Source organism: Dunckerocampus dactyliophorus, chromosome 11, assembly GCF_027744805.1.
Source record: "Dunckerocampus dactyliophorus isolate RoL2022-P2 chromosome 11, RoL_Ddac_1.1, whole genome shotgun sequence".
Classification (NCBI taxonomy): domain Eukaryota; kingdom Metazoa; phylum Chordata; class Actinopteri; order Syngnathiformes; family Syngnathidae; genus Dunckerocampus; species Dunckerocampus dactyliophorus.
This window is the reverse complement of record NC_072829.1, coordinates 26,483,671-26,504,368: the sequence shown is the minus strand read 5'-3', so window position 1 is coordinate 26,504,368 and position 20,698 is coordinate 26,483,671. Positions and strand designations below refer to the sequence as shown.

General features: G+C 42.2%; 2 protein-coding genes across 7 annotated transcripts in view; one reads left to right on the top strand and one right to left on the bottom strand.

Annotated features, from left to right (window-relative positions):
- The window catches only part of frmpd1b (FERM and PDZ domain containing 1b), a 37,422-nt gene extending 17,867 nt beyond the window's left edge, over positions 1 to 19,555 (bottom strand). The window contains exons 1-6 of one of the 6 annotated variants that reach the window (XM_054791812.1): positions 19,319 to 19,555; positions 18,402 to 19,083; positions 8,050 to 8,200; positions 4,779 to 4,889; positions 3,939 to 4,111; positions 1,332 to 1,434 (exon numbers count right to left, since the gene is read on the bottom strand). In XM_054791812.1, coding sequence (XP_054647787.1) covers positions 1,332 to 1,434; positions 3,939 to 4,111; positions 4,779 to 4,885 — 383 coding nt within the window. In that variant the 5' untranslated portion in view covers positions 4,886 to 4,889; positions 8,050 to 8,200; positions 18,402 to 19,083; positions 19,319 to 19,555. Of the gene's footprint in view, positions 1 to 1,331; positions 1,435 to 3,938; positions 4,112 to 4,778; positions 4,890 to 8,049; positions 8,248 to 8,329; positions 9,147 to 18,401 lie in introns of those variants that run through there. The other 5 variants (XM_054791813.1, XM_054791811.1, XM_054791816.1 and 2 more) reach the window with 5 other exon arrangements.
- Positions 19,555 to 20,638, top strand: tomm5 (translocase of outer mitochondrial membrane 5 homolog (yeast)). Its single transcript, XM_054791821.1, has 2 exons — positions 19,555 to 19,780; positions 19,958 to 20,638. Exons 1-2 carry the CDS (start codon positions 19,660 to 19,662, stop codon positions 19,990 to 19,992), a joined length of 156 nt encoding a protein of 51 aa, XP_054647796.1. The 5' UTR covers positions 19,555 to 19,659; the 3' UTR covers positions 19,993 to 20,638.
- Positions 20,639 to 20,698: the final 60 nt, after the last annotated feature.

The window sequence follows — 20,698 nt, the reverse complement described above, 5'->3', positions numbered from 1 at the left end:
ACATGTGTGCTGGTCACTGGAGAGGTTGATTGATCATTACAGCATATATGCTATGCTGTTTCGTGGCTGAACACAGCGTATTATTCCTTTTTTTTTTTAAATGCATATTTAAGAAAATGTTACATATTTTTGGCTTAAATTAAGCATTTTCAAGCACAATAATGGCAAAATGAACTAAAGACGTTGTGACGATAGGTAGTATTCTACACTCGTCACTAGTTGTCAGTAATGTTACTGTAATGTCCGGTGAGACACGCAAGCACCAGACTTGATCACCGGAACAACAGGCTTTTTTGCAGGTTTGAATTTCTCAGGCACAATAATCCCAAACACGGGCTACTGCCCTAACACGTGCCATGTTAAAACTCAACTCTGAAACCACCTGAACATCACTTCCCCCCACTCATGTCCCCTAGAACCGGAACACATTTACAGTGACACACGCGAGCACAAGTTTTATTTATGACTTAAATGGCTTACTTCCTATTATAATGTCTACTAAAATGAGTATAAAGCTGACTATAGGGGTGTTATTTCGTGTCTAGAGAGCTCTAAAAAAGATTATACATATAACGTATTTACAATTTCGTAAACAGGTCTTCTAGTCTATCTCCGAAAATATTCCATTTATAAATAAAGAATCATACTTATCATGGTCGGGTCTGGAACCAGTTAACCATGACAATGCCTATCAATAATATTAAAGGCATTTTACTTGACTTAATTGATCAAATATTATGGAAACATCGAAACTTCTGCTTCCATGCAAGTGTCATAAGCGTCTCCATAGCAGAGCATCTGCACTGATGTAGCTCAACTTCCAATATGCTCCCTTCTTTAGACAGCAAGTAGTTGAGACTGAACAACAGCACCTCAAGTAGTGTGCATTAGCTTAGCTTCAGTTGCTTCACGACATGATCCATCAATAATCAATTTGAATCAATTGAAAGAATTCTTCATTATTGTAATAGAGCCATCATTATGTCCGACCCTAATCAAGAGGTATCAGAAAAAGTGTATTAAGTACATAATTAAATCCACTCTCATTTATTTATCCATTTCTGTAATATTTAGTCTCACTTTAGTTGACCTTTAATATGAATGTATCCTGGCACCCCTAATAATTTGCCTTGAATTGTTGAAGGAGAGGTCACACTAGATTGCTCCACAGCCTGTGAAACTGTTGAAGGGATGCAGTGTACAACATGGCTTGAATTCCTGTATGGTTGAAGCAGTTTAAATGACAACTGCTTGGCTTCATTTAAACTGTATGGTGGCAGTGCATGAACAGATTGTGACAAGTTGAACTGTAGTTTCACCGTGCTTCTCACCTTAAGATGTTTTCTATCTGATCAGCGTTCAAATCCTCCAGCACCGTATCATTAATCTGCAACACTTGGTCCCCAGGGAAGAGTATCCCATCTGCAGGACTGCCTGCACACACACACAGAAAATGAAAAACGTCTGTGCTTGCATAAAACCGTATCCCGGTTGCATATGCGGGCTGGGTGCTACTTTTAGTGCAGATTAAAGGAGATCTATACACACAGAAGTAGACATGTACACACACACACACACACACACTCACACAAAATGACAGATATGGTTATTCAACATGGCTGACTCAACAGCAGAGCTCTCCAGGACGTGAGGGGTTACAGTTATTCTGGGTCTCTTCCAGCTCGGCTCCACACGGCTCTCTCTGGTTGTATTTATACTCATTCGTCTACAGGCAAGAGAGAGCGCGACTGAGGCACAGCAGTTTAGGCTTACTCCAACACACACTCACAACACAAAAAACACAAGGAGAGCACATATGCGTAAATGCATACGCCCACGCACTCCTTTCGCACGCCCCATCTGCCCGGCAAAGCCCTCGTCCGCCCATGAGATGCATGCCGATATGCACACGCACACATGTTGGCACACATTCGGGCTCACTCATGCCGCACACGAGTCCACAACCATCACCCCTCCCCCGCCGATGAGCTTACGTGTCACTGCTGCTAATATCCTGATCTTTGCAGTTTTTCAAGACCCCTCCCTTCCTCTTTGTTTTGCCTTGCGTAAAACTAATCCACAAATGTCCCCAAAAAGGCAACCACTGCCGTACTCCTCACATTTGCACCTTCTTCTCCCTCATCCATTCGATTTCAGCAAGCAGTTGAATTTTATTTGTTGGGCAAAATAACCATTTTCGGTAACAATATGTTCATAATGGACCTCGCCAACTTCACCAGGAAGCAGAAGAACAATGACTTCTCATGGTCCATTTGCCCAAAAAAGATGCATCTTATCTCATGCCTGCATGCTCGTGAATTGTTCAATGGCATAACAACAGTAATGCCAATGCCATAATAATGCCTGCATGGCATGCATTTATTTCTTTTCACTGAAGAAAATTTGGTAAAATTTGAACAATTAAATGAATCTTGTTTAAAATCAGGCATAGGCCGATTACCGGTTTCCACCACATGAAAAAGTCACGGTTTGAAAACCACAAAAAAACACAAATATTTATCTTTATATTTATCTTAGTGATTGCATTCATTTGCATTTTGCTTGGTTTTTATTTTAATAAAAGAAAATATTTATGGAGTTGTGACCCGAGTTGCAGGATTAGCCAAAACTTTTTTATTTATACTTTTAATACATATGTTCCACTTCCATTATGTTCTATTATACTGTTTAAAAATGTTCAAAAGGAAAGTTTTTTTCCCCTCTTCTTTTCAATAAAGATATTACAAAATAACATATTTTTCAGCTATAATAGATTGAAACCGTGCTATTTTTGCCCAAAGTTATCATGACATCAGAATCTCACAGCGGCCTGTGCCTATTTAAAATACTATTTTAAAATAAAAATAGTATTACATAAATATAAATAATACAAGAAGTATATACAAAAGCGATGGTATATGTATATTGTTTTTTTAAAAATTAATAACAACAATAATAATATGATAACGATAATAATAAAATCCTATCATAGAATAAAGAAACGACGGCAGTGCTTTAAAATTGGTTTAAATTTAACAAAATTATTACCAATTTTGAGAATGTATCAAATTTGAGTGTGTAAATTGAGTGCCTTACAAATATACTGTCGATACCCAGGACATCAATTAACGTCTTCTACAGTCAACACATATAAGCGAGCCTTACATCTGCAATTTTTTAGAAGAAAGGGGTTGCGAGTGGGGCTGTATAGAGCAAGTGATTTGTGTCACCCAGGTGCTTGCCGCTTGCCCTAAGTTGGTAGCTGTCAGATCGTGAGTGAGCCACCAGGGCCGGGTAAGGTGCGTCAAAGTCGAACACGCTAGGTGAGCAGCCGCCGTGCGTCCTCAGAGGTTGAGAGAACCAGAGTGTACAGCTGGAGGAGTCGTCCGCCGCGGGAGCAGCCGCTGCCGTGGCCGGGCAATGTACACATTGTACTTTTATACTTGCGACACACGCAAGGATCACGCACTCCTCCTCCGCCTTGCCCTTGCGACCTGGCCGCGTGCAAGGTTTTCCTGCGTGCACGCGGGAAATAATTTGTATCCCGATTTTCTTCCTACAGGCTTTGCGTGCTGTCTGCGGGTTTGAAAATCCGTGCAGACCACCAGTGTGTCTCTTGTGATTTTCCCCATTTTTGCACATAGCCAGCACGTATGCGCACGTACGTCGGGATGAAGGCCCGCTTAAGGTAATACATCAGCATCGTGTTGTTTTGCCTCTTAAGTCACTTAACCCGAAAAGTGATTGAATTTACAAATGGTGAGCAGGTGTCGCTGTTGTTCTAGTGGGCCCTCTGGCACCAGGCCCGGAAGCCTGAATGCTAACAGAGTCAATGTGTGTGCGTGTGTGTGAGGAAAGCTGTCGTGCTACAGGCAGTGAACTGTTACATAAAGCAGGTGGCCACTTAGAGATGTTCAAATAAACACTTTTCCATGTACCTGTGGCCACATCCCTGACCAGCAGGGGTGTGTTTGTGGTGAGGATGAAGCCATGTCCGGTGCTGCGGTCCAGAACAGGATCCCTGGTGATCTGCAGCGACAGCTTGGCTTGGTAATTCTGATTGGACAGGCTGTTGGAGCGTTGCGACCTCCCATCTCCGAGCAACCGCTCTCTGGAGGGAGGGAAGGAGGGGTCAAAGGGGGCAAGAGGTTACCTGAGGGAAACTGTAACACATTTCACATGAAAACCTGCAATAAATGCCTGTTGTTCCCGGCAAGTCTGGTATGTTTCACCAAACATTAAAGTAACATTACTGACACCTAGTGACCAGTGTAAAATACATTGGAATGTGTCTTCTTAATGCCTTATATTCTTATATTTGTATTATAGTTCATCTAGCCATTTTAATGCTTGAAAATGCTTAATTTGTTTAAAAATATGTACAGTCTGCTTAAATATGCATTTTTCAACCACAAAACAGCATGATTTATTCATTAAACTATTTCTGAAAAGCCGTGATAGTGTGAAGTCACGAAATCCGTCAGGGGGTCTAGAGGAGAATGATGCTGTTGTTTTCTTCATTCTTCAAATCCAACATGAGTTTTTTTGTGTTTTCCCCCCAGTAAGTTGTTTTATATGCTGTGAAAGCAGTTTGTGAGTGTGAGCTCAGCACTTTCCTCATGTTAAGATTTTCTGGCTTGGTCTATTAACTCTAGAAGCCGTGGCCATCTTCATTGCCCTGAGGTATTTGGTGAATATGTCACAACTTCAAAATGAAATATGAGTAACAGCAACTTTGTATTTTTACAGGATATTTCCCGAATTAGGTGACGATGTACCTGCTCAGTGATTCCCGGGTGCGACGTATTATGGTGCCCACCACCTGCTGCACCCGGCTTGCCCTCCGCGCTGGAGACCTGCTCCGACATCGCTCCTTCTCCTCCATTTATCTGAAGAGACAGACATTCCATGTTCAGACACTCAGCCTTCAGAAACAGAACAAAGAGTATCACAGTGCAGATTCATCTCCATAATTACAATCTCATCCCCTTTGATTTTCTAAACCTCGTGTATTGTCGTCCTTGTGCGTGATGACAAATCCCATATGTGAAGAAGACAGAAAAAGGGAGACCAGGAGTCACACAGACTCCCCAAGATGACCTGATTGAACACAATAAGGAAATACAGCTACACCGCCGCACAGTAACAACTCACATGGAGGGTTTTCTGTAAACATGAGTCAATCTCCACGTTAACAAGAACTCTGCAGTTGTGCACTTCCTGTTTTGCTCTTCTTTCAACAGAGAAGTGGTCAGAACAAAAGCCTCAGTCAAACCACGAAGAAGCAAAGCGGGATCGCGTTAATCCGGAGAGGAGTTTCCCGCAGCTTTGTTATGTTTCTGTGAGGCTTCTCAACACAAACACAAACACGGTTTTACATCTGCGCGTGTTATATTAGAAGTATGAGTGAAAGGAATTCACAGGGCGAGGATGTGCAGCAGATTCAAGCCTCGCTGTGGTTTTGAAGATTTGAAACAGGCTTTGGTGTTTTGTTGTTTTTCTCTGTCTTCAAACGAATAAAGCTGCTCGCTTTTTTGCGACACTTGGATCACACTCTTTGTGTTTTTGTTTCCCTTAAATATTGTTTTGCTCTGGACACGTTATGACTATTTGAATCCCCAAAGATAAAAAAAGAACAGAATGTTTTTTTTTTAAAAGATTGACGACAGCATTGTCAAAATGCTCCCCATGGATGGGACCTGCAAAAATAGGCAAAAATGCTCTCATTTGCATGCCAGGCCAGTAGTTGGCAGCGTCCCTTTCAGGGCTTCTACAGATTTGACATTTCAAAATTGCACACTTTTTCCGGACTCTGTAAATAGATGTGCGCCATTAGCGCTGCAACAATTAATCAATAAATCGATTAATCGATTATCCAATTAATCCGTTTATTTTTGTCTTCGATTAATCGCTTTTTGATGTACAAATGTAAATATCTGTTTGATGATTATTTTGTGCATTAATAGTGTTTAATCTCAAAGATTTTATTGATATTGCTGTTCCAATCCCCGCACGGTGCAGGTGTTCCAATCCCCTGCATCTTATGGTGCAGCGGGGTGGCCACGGCCACCACTGGCCACCACGCAGCTCCGCTACTGCGTGCGAGCTCCACGCACAATGACACATCAGTCCGGGCACAGTGATGGGGAACTACCGCTGTAGCTACGGAGCCAAATATCCGACGTCCAACGTGAAACTAACTTCACCACGGTACAACGCGGACGTGTCTGCATGGCGGTGTTGCATTTTCTTCTTCTTGCGAGTGGCGGGGGTCGAGTGGCATCCAGCTTTGAGGCGCATTACCGCATCTGCCATGTTGGAGTGTGCCTCAGAGTTATGAACGTGATATGGCAACCGGATCGGCCGGATTTCGTGGCGGAAGCCGATATTATCCAACCTTCAAAATACAGTGGATCGGCAGCCAATCCCGACCCCAAAGATCGGGGCGGCCCAAATGTAATTTACTGCTTTACTTTGGCATCTGTGAAGCTTATTGAAGAAGCTCCATAGTATTTGAGGCTTTTTAAAAGCCAATGGCTACATTTACATGAGCGTGACTTTTCAACATGACTAGCGCCATGGTGAGGCTAGACCACCAGGAAATATGACCATACTCGTCCAGTACTCAGGTCTCTGCACTGGCTTCCTGTTGCTCAAAGAATAGACTTCAAAACAGCTCTGCTTGTGTACAAGTCTTTTCATGGTCTTGCGCCAAAGTACATCTCTCACATGTCAGAGCCACATAAACCGTCTTGGGCTCTGAGAAGCTCCTGGACAGGTCTCCTGTGGGTGCCCAGAGTCGGGACTAAAGGCGGTGAGGCTGCATTTCAGTTTTATGCTGCCGAAATCTGCAACAGTCTTCCAGAAGATGTGCGACATGTTCAAATCCAAGCTGAAAACACTTCCAGTCAACTGCGCATAAGACAAATGAAAGTATTTTATCTGCACTCTTCATTTTTGATGGAATGGTTTATGCAATTTTATGCCATGATTTTAGAATGAATTTATGTTTTCATGGAATGATTTTACCCTTCTTTTCTGTAAAGCACTTTGAATTACCTTGTGTATGAATTGTGCTCTATAAATACACTTGCCTTGCCTGGAGGCTGGAGAAAGGCATTGAGAAGCATTAAGGATGCACAACGTGCATGCATGGTTGAAACTAAATTATGGTCATGTAAAAATAGCCACTATCTCAGAGTGGTTAAAAAAAAGTATTTTGCTCATTCATTCCTCGACGATGTGCAGGACTAGACTTGTGATTGGGTCGCATCTTCATCTTCATCTCAGTTGCTGCTTGTGTGCCAGTGATGACGAGCCTCCCGCAGTAATACTATAGCATGCAGTGTAGGTTTGACCTTTAAGAGGATTAGAGGCTCTCGATCTGCACGAGCCAGCATTGGGCAGGGTGTCACTTTAGCACCTCCTGCTGATCCGTACTGAGGCCGATTGGCGAGGATGAAGAAGGATGAGCGAGGTTACGTTGTTGACAGCTGCGCCCAAGGAGATGATGGGGTGATTATTGACCCATCGGGAGAAACAGGGACTGGTGTTTAGATGTTCTTAGACATGGTACACACTGCACTTGCGTGTGTGTGTGTGTGTGTGTGTGTGTGTGTGTGTGTGTGTGTGTGTGTGTGTGTGTGTGTGTGTGTGTGTGTGTGTGTGTGGCGTGGATTTTCATTCTTACTCCCTCCTTCACACTCTTGCCCTTGCAGAGTCAGGACGTTGTCTCCGATGACTGTGAGCAGGAGCATTTAGTCATGTTATATCCGTGATAAGCACTCTACTGTAATGGGTTTGTTATGCTAGTTTTACATGTAATGTTACACTTTTATGACTTTATCCTGCTTGTGCATTAGAGTTCAAGCTAAACCCCACAAATTCTTTCGAGATGCTTTAACTTAGGGCAGAAAAACTTGGGATAAAAGTATCAAACATGTGGCTCAACACGCATTCTGTCAGCAGCATAATCAAAACCAGACGCTTCCAGGGTCTCGACACAACATCCTGAATCTTAACTCAAAACTGTGAGGTTGCGTGACTCACCGCGACGAAGCTTGCCTCTTTAGGACGCCACAACACAAACATCCACTCGACCTCTGAGACATCCACTCTGCAGCCCCTCCAGGATTGGCTGAAAGGAGGTGGAGGGGTACCCTTGTGATCATCGGTGCCGTTCCCAGTCTGGTGTAGCCACCTGTGACGAGCAGATGGGTAAGCTGTCAGGGAGACCCGTCAAAGGCGCTAAACAAGACGTCCACATGAGAAGCAGATGATTAGAGTGAAGTGTGAAACATCCTGTAATCGAATATGATTAGCATCAAACCTTTTTAAAAGGGAAAAAAATAGTGTACTCTTGAGATGGTATTTTCAGGGTGAACCAGAAAGTGTGTCAAGCGCAGCAGATGTGAGTCCAAACCAGCTATGTGGATGTGGTTTTCCAAGAGGCCCCTCCTCTGGTCCCTAAGGCTCTCTCTCTTTCTCTCACTCTCGCTCCACCACAGCCTCTGAAGCACATGGCAATGGGGAGACGAGGCACTCCATCCTCATCTGGTTGTCGAAATGAAAATTTCATAGCGCCCAGTTCGGTTAACAGTTCCGACTGGGCACGCTCAAAAGAGCCGAGAGTTGCGCGCACACACACACACACACACACACACACACACACAGAGAAAGGCTGCCAAGCAGACAGAAAATCTTGGCCGGTAATAAAGAGCTTTCATGATGAACATCAGAGGCGGATATGGCTCCAACCAAAGCCAGCTTGGGGAGAAAGTAAACATTTGGGGAACGCTTTGTCGTCTGCTGCAGTGCATAAACCACACATAAGATTGCACTCAATTGTTGATGTAAACCGGCAGAGAGGAAGGCAGAAATGAAGTAACGGAGACTCCAAACTGTGCAGCCCTGTGTCACTTGGAGGGGGCCCGGTGTCCCAGTGAAAAGGCAGCACACAGACTGCAGGGAAGATGAATAATGCATGGGGCTAATGCAGCTAGCACAGCCTCCGACCGACCGCCTTCTTTTACACCATTGCCAGGGCGAGGCAACAAGCGCAGAAAAAGGCGAGGTGGAGACACTGGAAAGACATATGGGGGTTGCGGGGGTGAAACGGGGGGAATGGGAGGCGACTTTAAAAAGGGGGCTGAGAAAAGGGGAAGGAATATGGCGAGAGTGGGTCGAAGCAAAGAAAAGAGAGAAAGGAGAGGATATTGGAGGGGCTGCAAGGGGGGGGGGACTTTAAAGAGGGTGAAGAGGGCAGCAGCGAAGAAATGCACGCTGAAGTAGATGAATAGAAAGAACAAAAGTAACTACAGTGCGTTGCGAGGGAGTTTGTTCATAAGGAGGAGTGGAGAATGTTGATGAGGGCAGCATTCCTCAGGGCAAATACAGCCAGATGGCATGACACTGATGTATTGTGTTCCTGTTGAATACACAAAAAACATACCTGGGTTGTTATTTCCCTCGTCTTGTTTCTATCATCTAACTTTTGTGGATTTTGGCCGATTGTCTTGTCAGTTTTCCAAATGTGTCAGTTCATAATGCACATATGGTGACACATGCCGCAGGTGGGACTCTTAACGCTGCATTCCACACAACTGGGAAGTCCAAAATCTGACGTGACACAACAACGTTGGCGCCCACAGAATATAATATAATATAATTATCTGGATAAACTATATTTATCTGTACTACAGTATATCACAGGCTCTGTGTGGATTGAATGCCATACATACGTTTTTTTTAAATGATCATTATATTTGTTGTCAAGGGCTGAAAATGCAAATTTTTCATGGTCGTCAGCCATGTTTTGTGTTTACGCTTGACTGGAAATGACTATGACTAGGATATGGCGCACTTCCCTCAAATGCAGCATATGAAGGGGTACAATTTTGTGGTGATCCGAATCAGGAGGGTTTGGCCTTGGCGGAGGTCTACACACTCCTGAATAGGCATGGGCCGGTATGAGATTCTGATGGTATGATAACCCTGGGCAAAAATATCACGGGATCACGGGACTATAATTATAGCTCTAAAATGTGTTATTTTGAAATATCTTTATTGAAAACAGAAAAAAGTCAGGTCAAAACAGTCATTTTTAAACCATATAATATAACACGATCAAAGTGGAACATATGTATTTAAAAAAAAAATAACAAAAACTAACAAAATTCTTTCTAAATAAATAAAATGCAGTTCTCAATGCAGTCTACTGTGGCTAATCCTGCAACTCAAGTAGCAGGATAGTAGCAGGCAACTACAGTAGCTTCTTAGCAAAAAAAAAAAAAATTAAGTCTCTCAAGAGGGTCACAATATAAACATTAAAAAAACAACGTGTTACATTATTATTTCATCGTAGTGAACGTGCAGGTCACCGCTGAATGCTACCGAGGCAGCAAAGGCTGGTGCTATCTACTTGTATGCTTGACTTCTGGCACCTCAGCACACGCCCGTGGTTTCAACACATCAAAGCCCAGTTCCGACTGCGAGGAACAACACAGGACGTGACAAAGTATTTCCACGCTGCACCTCCACTTTCTCTCATTATACAGGAACGGTATGACAGACAGTTTTAGTGGTTTTGAAACCGTGGTATACCTTCAAACTGATACCCGACCCATGCCTGCTCCCTGAATACATGCTAGCTTTTGTGTTGTTTCATTTGTCCTCTTCTTTCAGCGAGCGTGACGGTCTGCCACCGTCTTCTTCCCAGCATTCCCATACAGCTGCTTGCTGTTGTGCAGCCCCCTCCAGTCTTCAATAAGTGTACGAGGTTATGAAGGCGCAGTCTCAATCCCTTTATTGCAACGTCTGCGTCTCATTCCTTGGAGACAATCCCCCACTCGCTTCTCACTTTCCCACACAATGTCTCTCTGTCTCCGACAAAACAGTCTGTTGTTCAATCCTGTGGTGAGTTGAGAAGCACACATGCAGTTCATAGACACGGTCCACTCTCTCCTGTTTGCGGCTCGAACAAACTTGGCTGCACACGCCACCGCTGTTGCCGACATACCACATGCATGAACAATATTCTAACTAAACTGCAGCTTTATTTTGGAAAGGCAGCTATTGACATCTTGTCTCCACTCTGGCCCCACACACACACACACACACGCACACACACGAACAGACAAGCTCCCCTGCAGCTGAACAGAGCAGCAGCATGGGACGGTTCAGCACTCTTCATTTTGATTCAGGCGTCAATGTTGCAGGCAAACTTCAGTCCTCATTGAGTCCCACACGCACACACTTGGAAGCAAAATATGAATTTTGGATGGCTGAAGGCGAGCAAGGCGCGAATGGGAAGAACGTGAAGCAGTCAGAACTACAAAGACTAGATTTTTCTTTCACATGAGCGGTGTTCATTGACAATTTCGCCTGACCCACTTCCAGCTACTGTAGGACAGGGGTGTCCAAACTTTTTCCACCGAGGGCCACATATTGAAAAATGAAAGGATGCAATGGCTACTTTGATATTTTGTAAAGCATTATGCTAAGTAGTTTATATATTTCAAGGAAAAACTGCATCTCAGCTTTATGATTTAGGTGAAAAAAGTGTATTATTAGCATCAGCTTTGCTATTTGCTTCACATTTTTGCAAAAAAAAAAAATTCTCCTTAAATAATCTTGCTAAATTTTCTTTTTGGAATACTATGGCTATATTCACACAATATTTTGACTTCATTCCCGTAATATTATAACTTTTGTCCCAACCTAATTTTCTTCGATTTAGTTTTATTTTTCTCTTATAACAATTTTTTCTTTAATATTTAAAACCTATGCTACTAAAATGGCATTATTTGTCCTCCCAATATTATGTGAATAAGTTTATTCTCCCAAATTTGCAACTTTTTTCTCTTCATATTTTTACTTCATTCTTGTAAAATTCCAGCCGTTTTTTGTTCTGCTGGGTTTTTTAAAAATTTACAACTATTACAACTTTCTCCTTGTAAATTCTGTTCTCGTAATTATGATTTTGTTCCCATAATATTTTGACTTCATTCTTGTAACATTGTAACTTTTTCCGCAACCTAATTTTTCAAAACTGATCATTTTATTGTTTTGTTCATCATAACATTACGACTTTTAAAAAAATAAGGTTGTTTATCTTTAATATTTCAACTATATGCTATTACTCTCGTAAAATTCCAACCTTTTCTCATAAGAATACAACTTTTTTCTGTTAATATTTTGACTTAATTTTTGTAAAATGATTGTATTTTTGCTGTTTTTAATTATATTTTTAGAATGTGCCGTGGGCTGATAAAAAAAACAGCCACCTGTCACCTTGGCGTTGTTTGGACTCGTTATCATGTTAGAAAACTGCCATGCGGCCCAGTTTCCCAAGATGCTTTTCCCGAGATCATCATGCTCTGCTTCACAATGTCACAGTACATGTTGGAATTCATTTTACCCTCAATGAACCACAGCTCCCCAGTGCCTGCAGCACTCATGCAGCCCCAGACCACAGCGATATTACCACCATGTTTGACTACAGGCAAGAAAGAATTATCTTGGTACTCACATGTGTTGCCAGCCAAGTCATGTCTCATGTAAAAATGTGCAAGTCTAAGTGAAGTCTAGACAAGTCAAGACAAGAGAGGTCGAGTCACGTCCAAAGTCATAGGATTGAAATGTTGCCCTTCCAAGTCATAAGCGCTGTTTAGTGCTGAACAAAAAAAATTCAATTTGACAAATACAAATGACTGCATTTTGAATCGTTTTTAAAATATAAAATAAGACCTGTGTGACAAAACCTAGTCGCAGAAAAAAAGTGCTGACGTAGAATTCAGGATTTAGTTAGTCCAAGACCTGCTGCAAGTCTTTTAATTGTCAAGCCGAGTCCAAAGTCAACAAAATGGTGACTCGAGTCAAAAGTTGCGTGACTGGAGTCCACACTTCTGCTGGCTACTCTTATTATATCCAGGTTTCATTTCTATAGTATTGTCCCTTGAGAAGATATCCTGTCATCACTTTTCTGTGGTGGTTTAAATCTAAAGGGACGCATGAGGCAGGTTTATGAACTTTATGGTTAAGTCCAATATGCAGAAATCGGAGAACGCTAATAAAACATACAGTAGTTTGTTTCTTTCAAAAGCGAGGGGAGGTGAACTGTATACGCTTGCACGTATTCTTACGGTCATCTGTGTGGCCTCAAGCGAATGAAAACCTTTTCTTTTAAAACATGTCAGCGTCACGTTTGTGGCTTTGAGAGAGCCTTAATAGGCACCAGAAGGTTTTCTATGACATTTGGATGTCATTCCCCCTTTAGGATGTACTGCAACCACTGCGATGCTTAGATGGTGTTGTTTTATCACTGTCGCTCGCTTGAGTGTTGTACAGAATCACTTGTTATTGTACATTAACTACACAACAGTAACAGACAACAGTTTGTCCTCACTGTGAAGTCATCACTGAGCAGCAGCAAGGAAGATCAACTGAAAACCTAAACAACCTTTGAACCCCCCCATCTACCTGCAGCATGTTTGATTGGATGTCATTACAAGCCACAGAGTTCTTGTGCTGTAATAACCTCCTGAACTCTTCGAGGAGATGAAGCATTGGGACATTCAGACCTTCACTACCTCAGCCATCTTGCATCAGATCCTATCAGAAACCAACACAGTCCTAGCTTTTACTTACATTCTGAACAAGTAGTGTCTTCCAACCATATACAGTATTAACGAAGCTAGAAATGTATGGTATCCACAATGGCACCCTCTAATTGTTAATGGGGCTGTATATTGCTGCTGTCCCATGAAAACCTTGTCGTTAAACAACAAACAAAACACCCCGGTAGAGTTTGTTTGTTCAGTGCCTGACTCAGTTTTAGAAATACAGCAAGCTAACCAATTTCATTTGCAGCAGGTTTTGAACCTGTGACTGTCTAGTCCACAAGCCAAGTCCTTGTGACTGCCTCCCCCATGGACAGGAAACTTGTAATCCCATGCGGGACTGTGGCTGGTATACCAGACACAAGATCACATCTGCTGTTTTTCATTCAGTCGTTGAAGCTCATTCCATTAGCATTATGAAGCCTGGACTCACCGCGCGCCACTCATTTCATTTCCCCTTTCATCAGCGACTTGGCGGGGCTCGCCCTCCCCGGCGCACTATGAAATGATGAACCTTTTGAAGATTAATAGTACACTGTGTTGTGTTACACGCCGCTATCGATGGTTGCGATTGTTCCAGACGAGAGAGGAACATCTTGATGTCTGAGGAAGGCCTCTGTGGATGTGAGAGGATGATAGATGTTGACTGCCGCTGCCTGAGACTCAATTCCAATAACTGCATATCAAAGGTGTTATCTTAACATAAAAAAGCCGAGACAATGTGTCTTCTGAAAGAAACAAATGAACACATTATAGCAGGGGTGTCCAAAGTGCAGCCAGGGAGACATTTACAGGCCAAGGCTGTTTTTAATGAACTGCAGCACAGTCTAAAAATATAATTTAACAAGAAAACAAAAAAAAAACCAGCAAAAATGGAAAAATCAGCAGTAATTTTTCAAGAATTAAGTCAAAATATTAAGAGAAAAAAGTTGTATTTAACGAGAATTTCATCATAATATTATGAGAAAAAATTATATAGTTTTAGCAGCATATAGTTGAAATATTAAATAAAAATATATATTTTTTTAAGTCGGAATATTATGAGAAACAAAACAACATATACAATTATCATTTTGGAAAATTAGGTTGTGGAAAAAGTTAAGCCTGCAATGTTGCAAGAATAAAGCTGAAATATTATGGGTATAAAGTCAGAACTACAAAAAGAAAAATAGGGCCGCACGGTGGCCGAGTGGTTAGCATGTCTCTGCGGTTTCCTCCCACATTCCAAAAACATGCATGTTAGCTTAATAGGCGACTCTAAATTGTCCGTAGGTGTAAAAGTGAGTGTGAATGTTTGTTTGTCTATATGTGCCCTGCGACTGACTGGCGACCAGTCCAAGGTGTACCCCGCCTCTCCCCCAAAATCAGCTGGGATAGACTCCAGCATACCCGCGGCCCTAGTGAGAATAAGCGGGATAGAAAATGGATCGATGGATATTTAAGAAGAATGTTGAAATATTTGGAAAATAAATACAAACAGCAGCAACAATGGGTAAAAAAAAAAGAGCAAAGACCGAAGTTCATGCTAATAATAGGCTTTTTCACCTACAAAGCTGAGATGCAGTTTTTTCTTGATATACATATAACTTCTTAGCATATTTACAAAATATCAAAGTGGCAACCATTCATTTTTCACTATGTGGCCCTTGCTGGATAAAGTTTGGGCAAGCCTGCATTATAGGGAGTTCTCCTATACGGTGAGCAGACACTAGTGTCATTTTCAGACTCTTATCTGTTTCATTCTCATCACATTGTGTGTATGTTCCTAAATAGAGTTGGCCTACATTGTGGCACCGCTGCCAGTCAACTGTGCCATCACCATGGAGCTGTCACATCAATGAGGTCACGTCTCGCTTTTCCTCTGCAACACAGTGTACTGGTACAGTCTGAAAAACAAAGGTTTATCCCCACTTCTGCCCAATAGACCAGTCCATCCAAGCAAAAGTACTCTCACCGCAACGGACGCTGATTGAGTCCATTTTTCTCCTAAGGAATAATGTAAATGTAATCCAGAAAGCCAAAAACGTTAACACAAAACACATTTTTATAGTTTTACAATTATAACTTGACACGCAGAAAACAATTCCAAATGCATAGGAATGATGAATTAAAGGGATAAATGAAAATTTTAACTTATTTTAACCTTCATTGAAGACGTGATTCTTGACACGACTGTTCCCAAAGACATGATGTGCGAGATCAACCACCACCACCGTCCTGTTTTGAAATGAGTTGTTACTTAAATTCGATAGGTGTTACTCACCTCAATAACCAAAAATAGAGCAAAAGAAAGTTGCAAGTGCCAGCGTTTTGATAAAGATAGAAGATAAATCTTGACAAAACAGGAAAATAGTGTGCGTGTGGTGTCTTGCTACTGCATTGTGTCTTTGAGAACAGCCATGTCTCAACACTAACCTTCAACGTTCATTTAGTCCTTTCATTCAAAGTGTATATGCATTTAAAACTGTTTTATGCACGTAAAACTATAATTATAAAACCATAAAAACGTGTTAGCATTTTTAAGAGGCAACCGCTGACGACATCATTGACGGGCGACCTAACTTCCTGTTCTTTGGTTTGCTAGCTGATAGGATATGAACAAGGAAGGACGTTATCTGATTTTAAAAAAATATATTAAGCATGCGGATGGACTCATGCAGTGTATTAATAACACGACAAGGCGCATTCCTTTTTGTAAAGTTAACCAAAAAAGCCGCTAACCGTGGCGGACACTATCCTCGGTTACACTGTTCTGGGACTACGTAGTCCACCTCCAGAAAGATAATGGTCATTTTGGTCTGTTCATCCGGAAAAACACTGATGTTGGACCTGAGAGAGGGCCTGGCTCTCAACAGATGTTTTATTTAATCCCAAAAAGTGTTTAATGGGGTTGAGGTCAGGGTTCTCACGGTCTTCCATGGCAAACTCCTCTAACCATGCCGTCATGGACCCTGCATTGTGCCATGCTGGAATACAAAAGGACCGTCCCACAACAGTTGGATAAAGGGGCAGCTACACCCCTTTTACACAGCCTGTAAAATCCTGCATTTTTCCACCTTTTTTTCCGTATTGCAGTTATGCATAAATGACACCAACACGGAATGAGGGAATGGAGTCGACCCTGCAATGTATGAAAATGTAATATCAGTGCAGTAACAAGAGGTGAGACATCACCTGTGTGAGTACTCCACAATGCCGTTCTAAAGACTCCAAGAAGAATTTTACACGTCACAATAGATGACGTAGTATCTATTTATGATTGCGGGATGCCTAGTGTGAAGCCGCATAAAAGGCACAGGAGGATGAATGCCGGATGTCTTGTCATAGCTAATTTGCGGGACCTCTATGTTAAAAGACATTATTGATTGACGATGCATAGCTCAGGACATTTATCCATTTCGTTGGACTCAACCATGCTTCCACTTATTTCACCGATGCACCAAAAAATGTGCCAGTTTACTGAGAAAGACCAGTACTGATTAGTCAGCATCCTCCGGTGACCAGTAGCTGTGACAATAACAATCAAATGACTGCCATCGGTTGACCTAATGATCACTGGCGACTGGAACACCAGCCAGCAACAGCCCCGGAGACATGCAGAGGAGAGGAAGAGCATAGCAAGCAGTAAGTGGGACAGCGGTGTAGTCGGCGGGACAGTCAGAGGCTAATGCAGGAAGACATCAAGACTTTCCTGATGTGCAAGTTCTGCCCGTTGCGTTTCTCCTCTGGCAGCGTGACCTCAAAGCATGCAATTCCCATCACATGAGATAACATACACATTCCTGAGTCACTGCACGGGCAGCGCACGGGCACAACACGAAACACCCACCTATTTCGCACCTCACATGAGCAAAAAGTGAGATGATGCTGCTGAAACACGCCTGGTGTGCGTGAGCTGAGATGGAATTAATATCCGTCCATCTATTACCTATGTTGCTTGTCCACATTAGGGTCGCGGGTGAACTGTAGCCGATCCCTATGGATAATTATGGGATGTGTGAGATAACCCGGACATACAATTTCCACACACAGATGCTCCAAAGGAGATGTGAACCCGGCTCCAGACTGTGAAGCAGACATACTAACCACTATTACACTGTGCAGCCTGGTATTAAAACCATGTCGTGCATTAAATCAAAGCCCGGGAAACACCAAAAGGCATTGTTCCGGTCTAGTTGTGTTGTCATGCACTGCACGGCATGGCCTGGCACAGAAGAAGAAAACGAAGAAGGATGCTGCCCAGAGGACATGAAGACAGGGGAAAAAAAGACGGAAGACCGTCCCAAGGGGGTGCAAGTCGCCTACGCCCATTCATAATATGTGTTTTACTAGCCTTGGATCATCATGAATAAGTCCACTGAGCTGTAATCTGCTTGTGATTTCACTGTGCAGGCGTCATCACAGCAAACGGTACAATATGCTGAATCAAAACGCCTGAATGAGAATAAAAATGTGGTCACATATAAACGCCTTCAGGAAGCATCCACACATTCCCTATCAACAAATAGTAATTTAACGGCCGGTCACATCAGGAGGCTAAACAAAGAAAAAAAGGTCAGTCTTTTGTTGCTTCCATATATAATCTTAATCGGATTTAAATATCCACCGCCTCACTCAAACGGCAACACGGGTGGAGTCCGTAGGCGGCGTGGACCTCGTCGGTGATTCATTTGTCCGATAAATCTCAAGCCAAAACACTGGAATGGATGCAAGGTGCAAGCAAATGAAGCGGCTCCGCGCGTGGACATTGTTCGCCTCAGACAAATAAACGAGTCCACTCACCTCGTGGTTTGAAGAGGAGGCACACACACCGTGGAGTCTATGGAGGATTAGAAGGGGAAACAGCGATCGTCCCCCCCCTTCCCAGGCCGGATGAGGATGACGATGATGATGTAGAGGTGGTGCTGGTGACGGTGGGGGGTGTCTATGTGCTGGATGCTGTCATCATGCCGGGACTGCTTCAGTCTGTGTAATCCTCGGCCCTGAGCTCAGAGAATAGACCCACCCACACCCGTCCCCTCTCCTCCCCTCCTCCCTGCCTCTTGTGCCGTCTGCCCACTGGACCCCCGCCCCTCCCCTTGCAAGGTCAGACAGTAACATCATCATCGTTGTATTGTAGTACGTCACACAATGCACACGTTTGTTTGGGACTGTTTGTTTATGCACCACTTTTTTGAGTTGTGTACGTATATGTATCTTTTGCGAAGCTTGACATTTAATGCTAGTAAGACGCCAGAGTATCCCCAAAAGACAAAACAATGAAAATTAACATTAGTATTAGCATAATTAGCATTCCAATAGCCCACCAGCAGGACTGAGCTATCACCAATATGGGTATACAGTACATTTGCACAGTTAAACATGTCTGAAAAGGAGTTAAAGCAGATTTTATTTAAACCTACCCCTCAGTGTGTCAGCACTTCCTGTATTTAACATGTCCACATATTACCATTTTCTGATTGATCTAAGACAGAATAAAGATCGTGCATTAATAGAGTTAGTAAATCCCTTATTCAGTAATGAAAACAAATACAGGAGTAAAAACTGACAGAACATTGTATAATGAATAAATACAGAATAATTCATAATACCTTCATTAGATATTAGTAAAGAATAAATACGGACTAAAAACTGACAGAAACATTGCCGAATGGATATATGCATACAGAATATCTTACAGTAGACATAATTTACTTTACCTCTAGAGCCTCCTAGCGTGGTAATGTTGCTATGACCAAAAATCAAATTTGTTGGTCTTTACCTGTAACGTCTTTCATGACATGTAACCTCTTAACGTTCCTAGAATTATGGCAATTTGCACATGGACACAGTCATAGTTATTTACGTTCGTGTTTGCTTACATATAATAGCGTATGTGTTAAAACCTACGTGCACTTTTGTCCCTCCGAGGCCGCCATATTTGAGCCCGATTACTTCCGGTGTGACACCCGGGTCAGTTCTCTTCCATGCTACAGAAGCGGAGGCGCGACCTCGCGTTGATTGAAAAATTACAACAAAATTAATTTAATCCACCAATATCATGTTCAAACTGGAAGGACTCGGTCCTAAAATGGACCCAGAGGAGATGAAGAAGAAAATGCGACAAGATGTCATCTCGTCTTTACGAAACTTCCTTATTTACGTCGCCCTCCTCCGAGCCAGTGAGTACAGAGGACGTTGCCGTGCAGTGGAACACATAATTGATAATAATCATTAAATACTTAACAATTACACCTAAAATGCAATAAAACTGACATTAAAAATGCTACAATTGCCAAATGATCTGCTACAGAAGTGATTGAGATATAAACTAATAGTCAATATTCCTACATTCACAGCTCCGTATGTCCTGAAGAAGCTGGACAGTATATGAGAAGATCCTGAGGATCTCCCCTGTGTCAGAGGGCGGTGTGGAGCACCACCATGATCATCAGCAGCAGATTGCTGGAGCCTTCCAAGCAGAGGATGACCAACATCTGTCCATCTTTACTATTTACATAACATGCACTTCTGTTATGTACCTCGTTAGCCTACTTATGTTGTGTCAAACACAGCTTGTGATCGTATGAATGGCCATTATGAAAGTTACTGAATGGCAGCTAGTTTATGGGATTAAAAATGTTTAAATTATCTGGTGCGAGATTTGTTCAGTGATTCTTATGGGGAAGTTTAACTGCGTTCCAGTTTAACTGTAAACCATAAAAATATTCTGCTATGCATTTCATTTCAAATATTTTGCCTGTAAATTGAAATAAAATGGTGATCCAACTGATTGAAACCTGTAAATAATGCAACTGGAAACACAGTCTTGGGCCATAACATGAATGCACAATGCAATGAAATTTAACTTTTTTAACAATAACAATGCTAACTTTTGATTACCACTGTCAGAAAGGCACAGTAACAGGGTTAAACGTTTCCCGGTCGTAATGGAAACGTGATGTACTACAGCTCTGCACAAACACTTATGTAATCAAACCTGGACATTGTTATTATAAAAGGTAACTATTGATTGTGAATATGTAAAAATGCGTATTTTTTTAAAGTTGTGAGCATGTACAGCTACAAATACTAATATC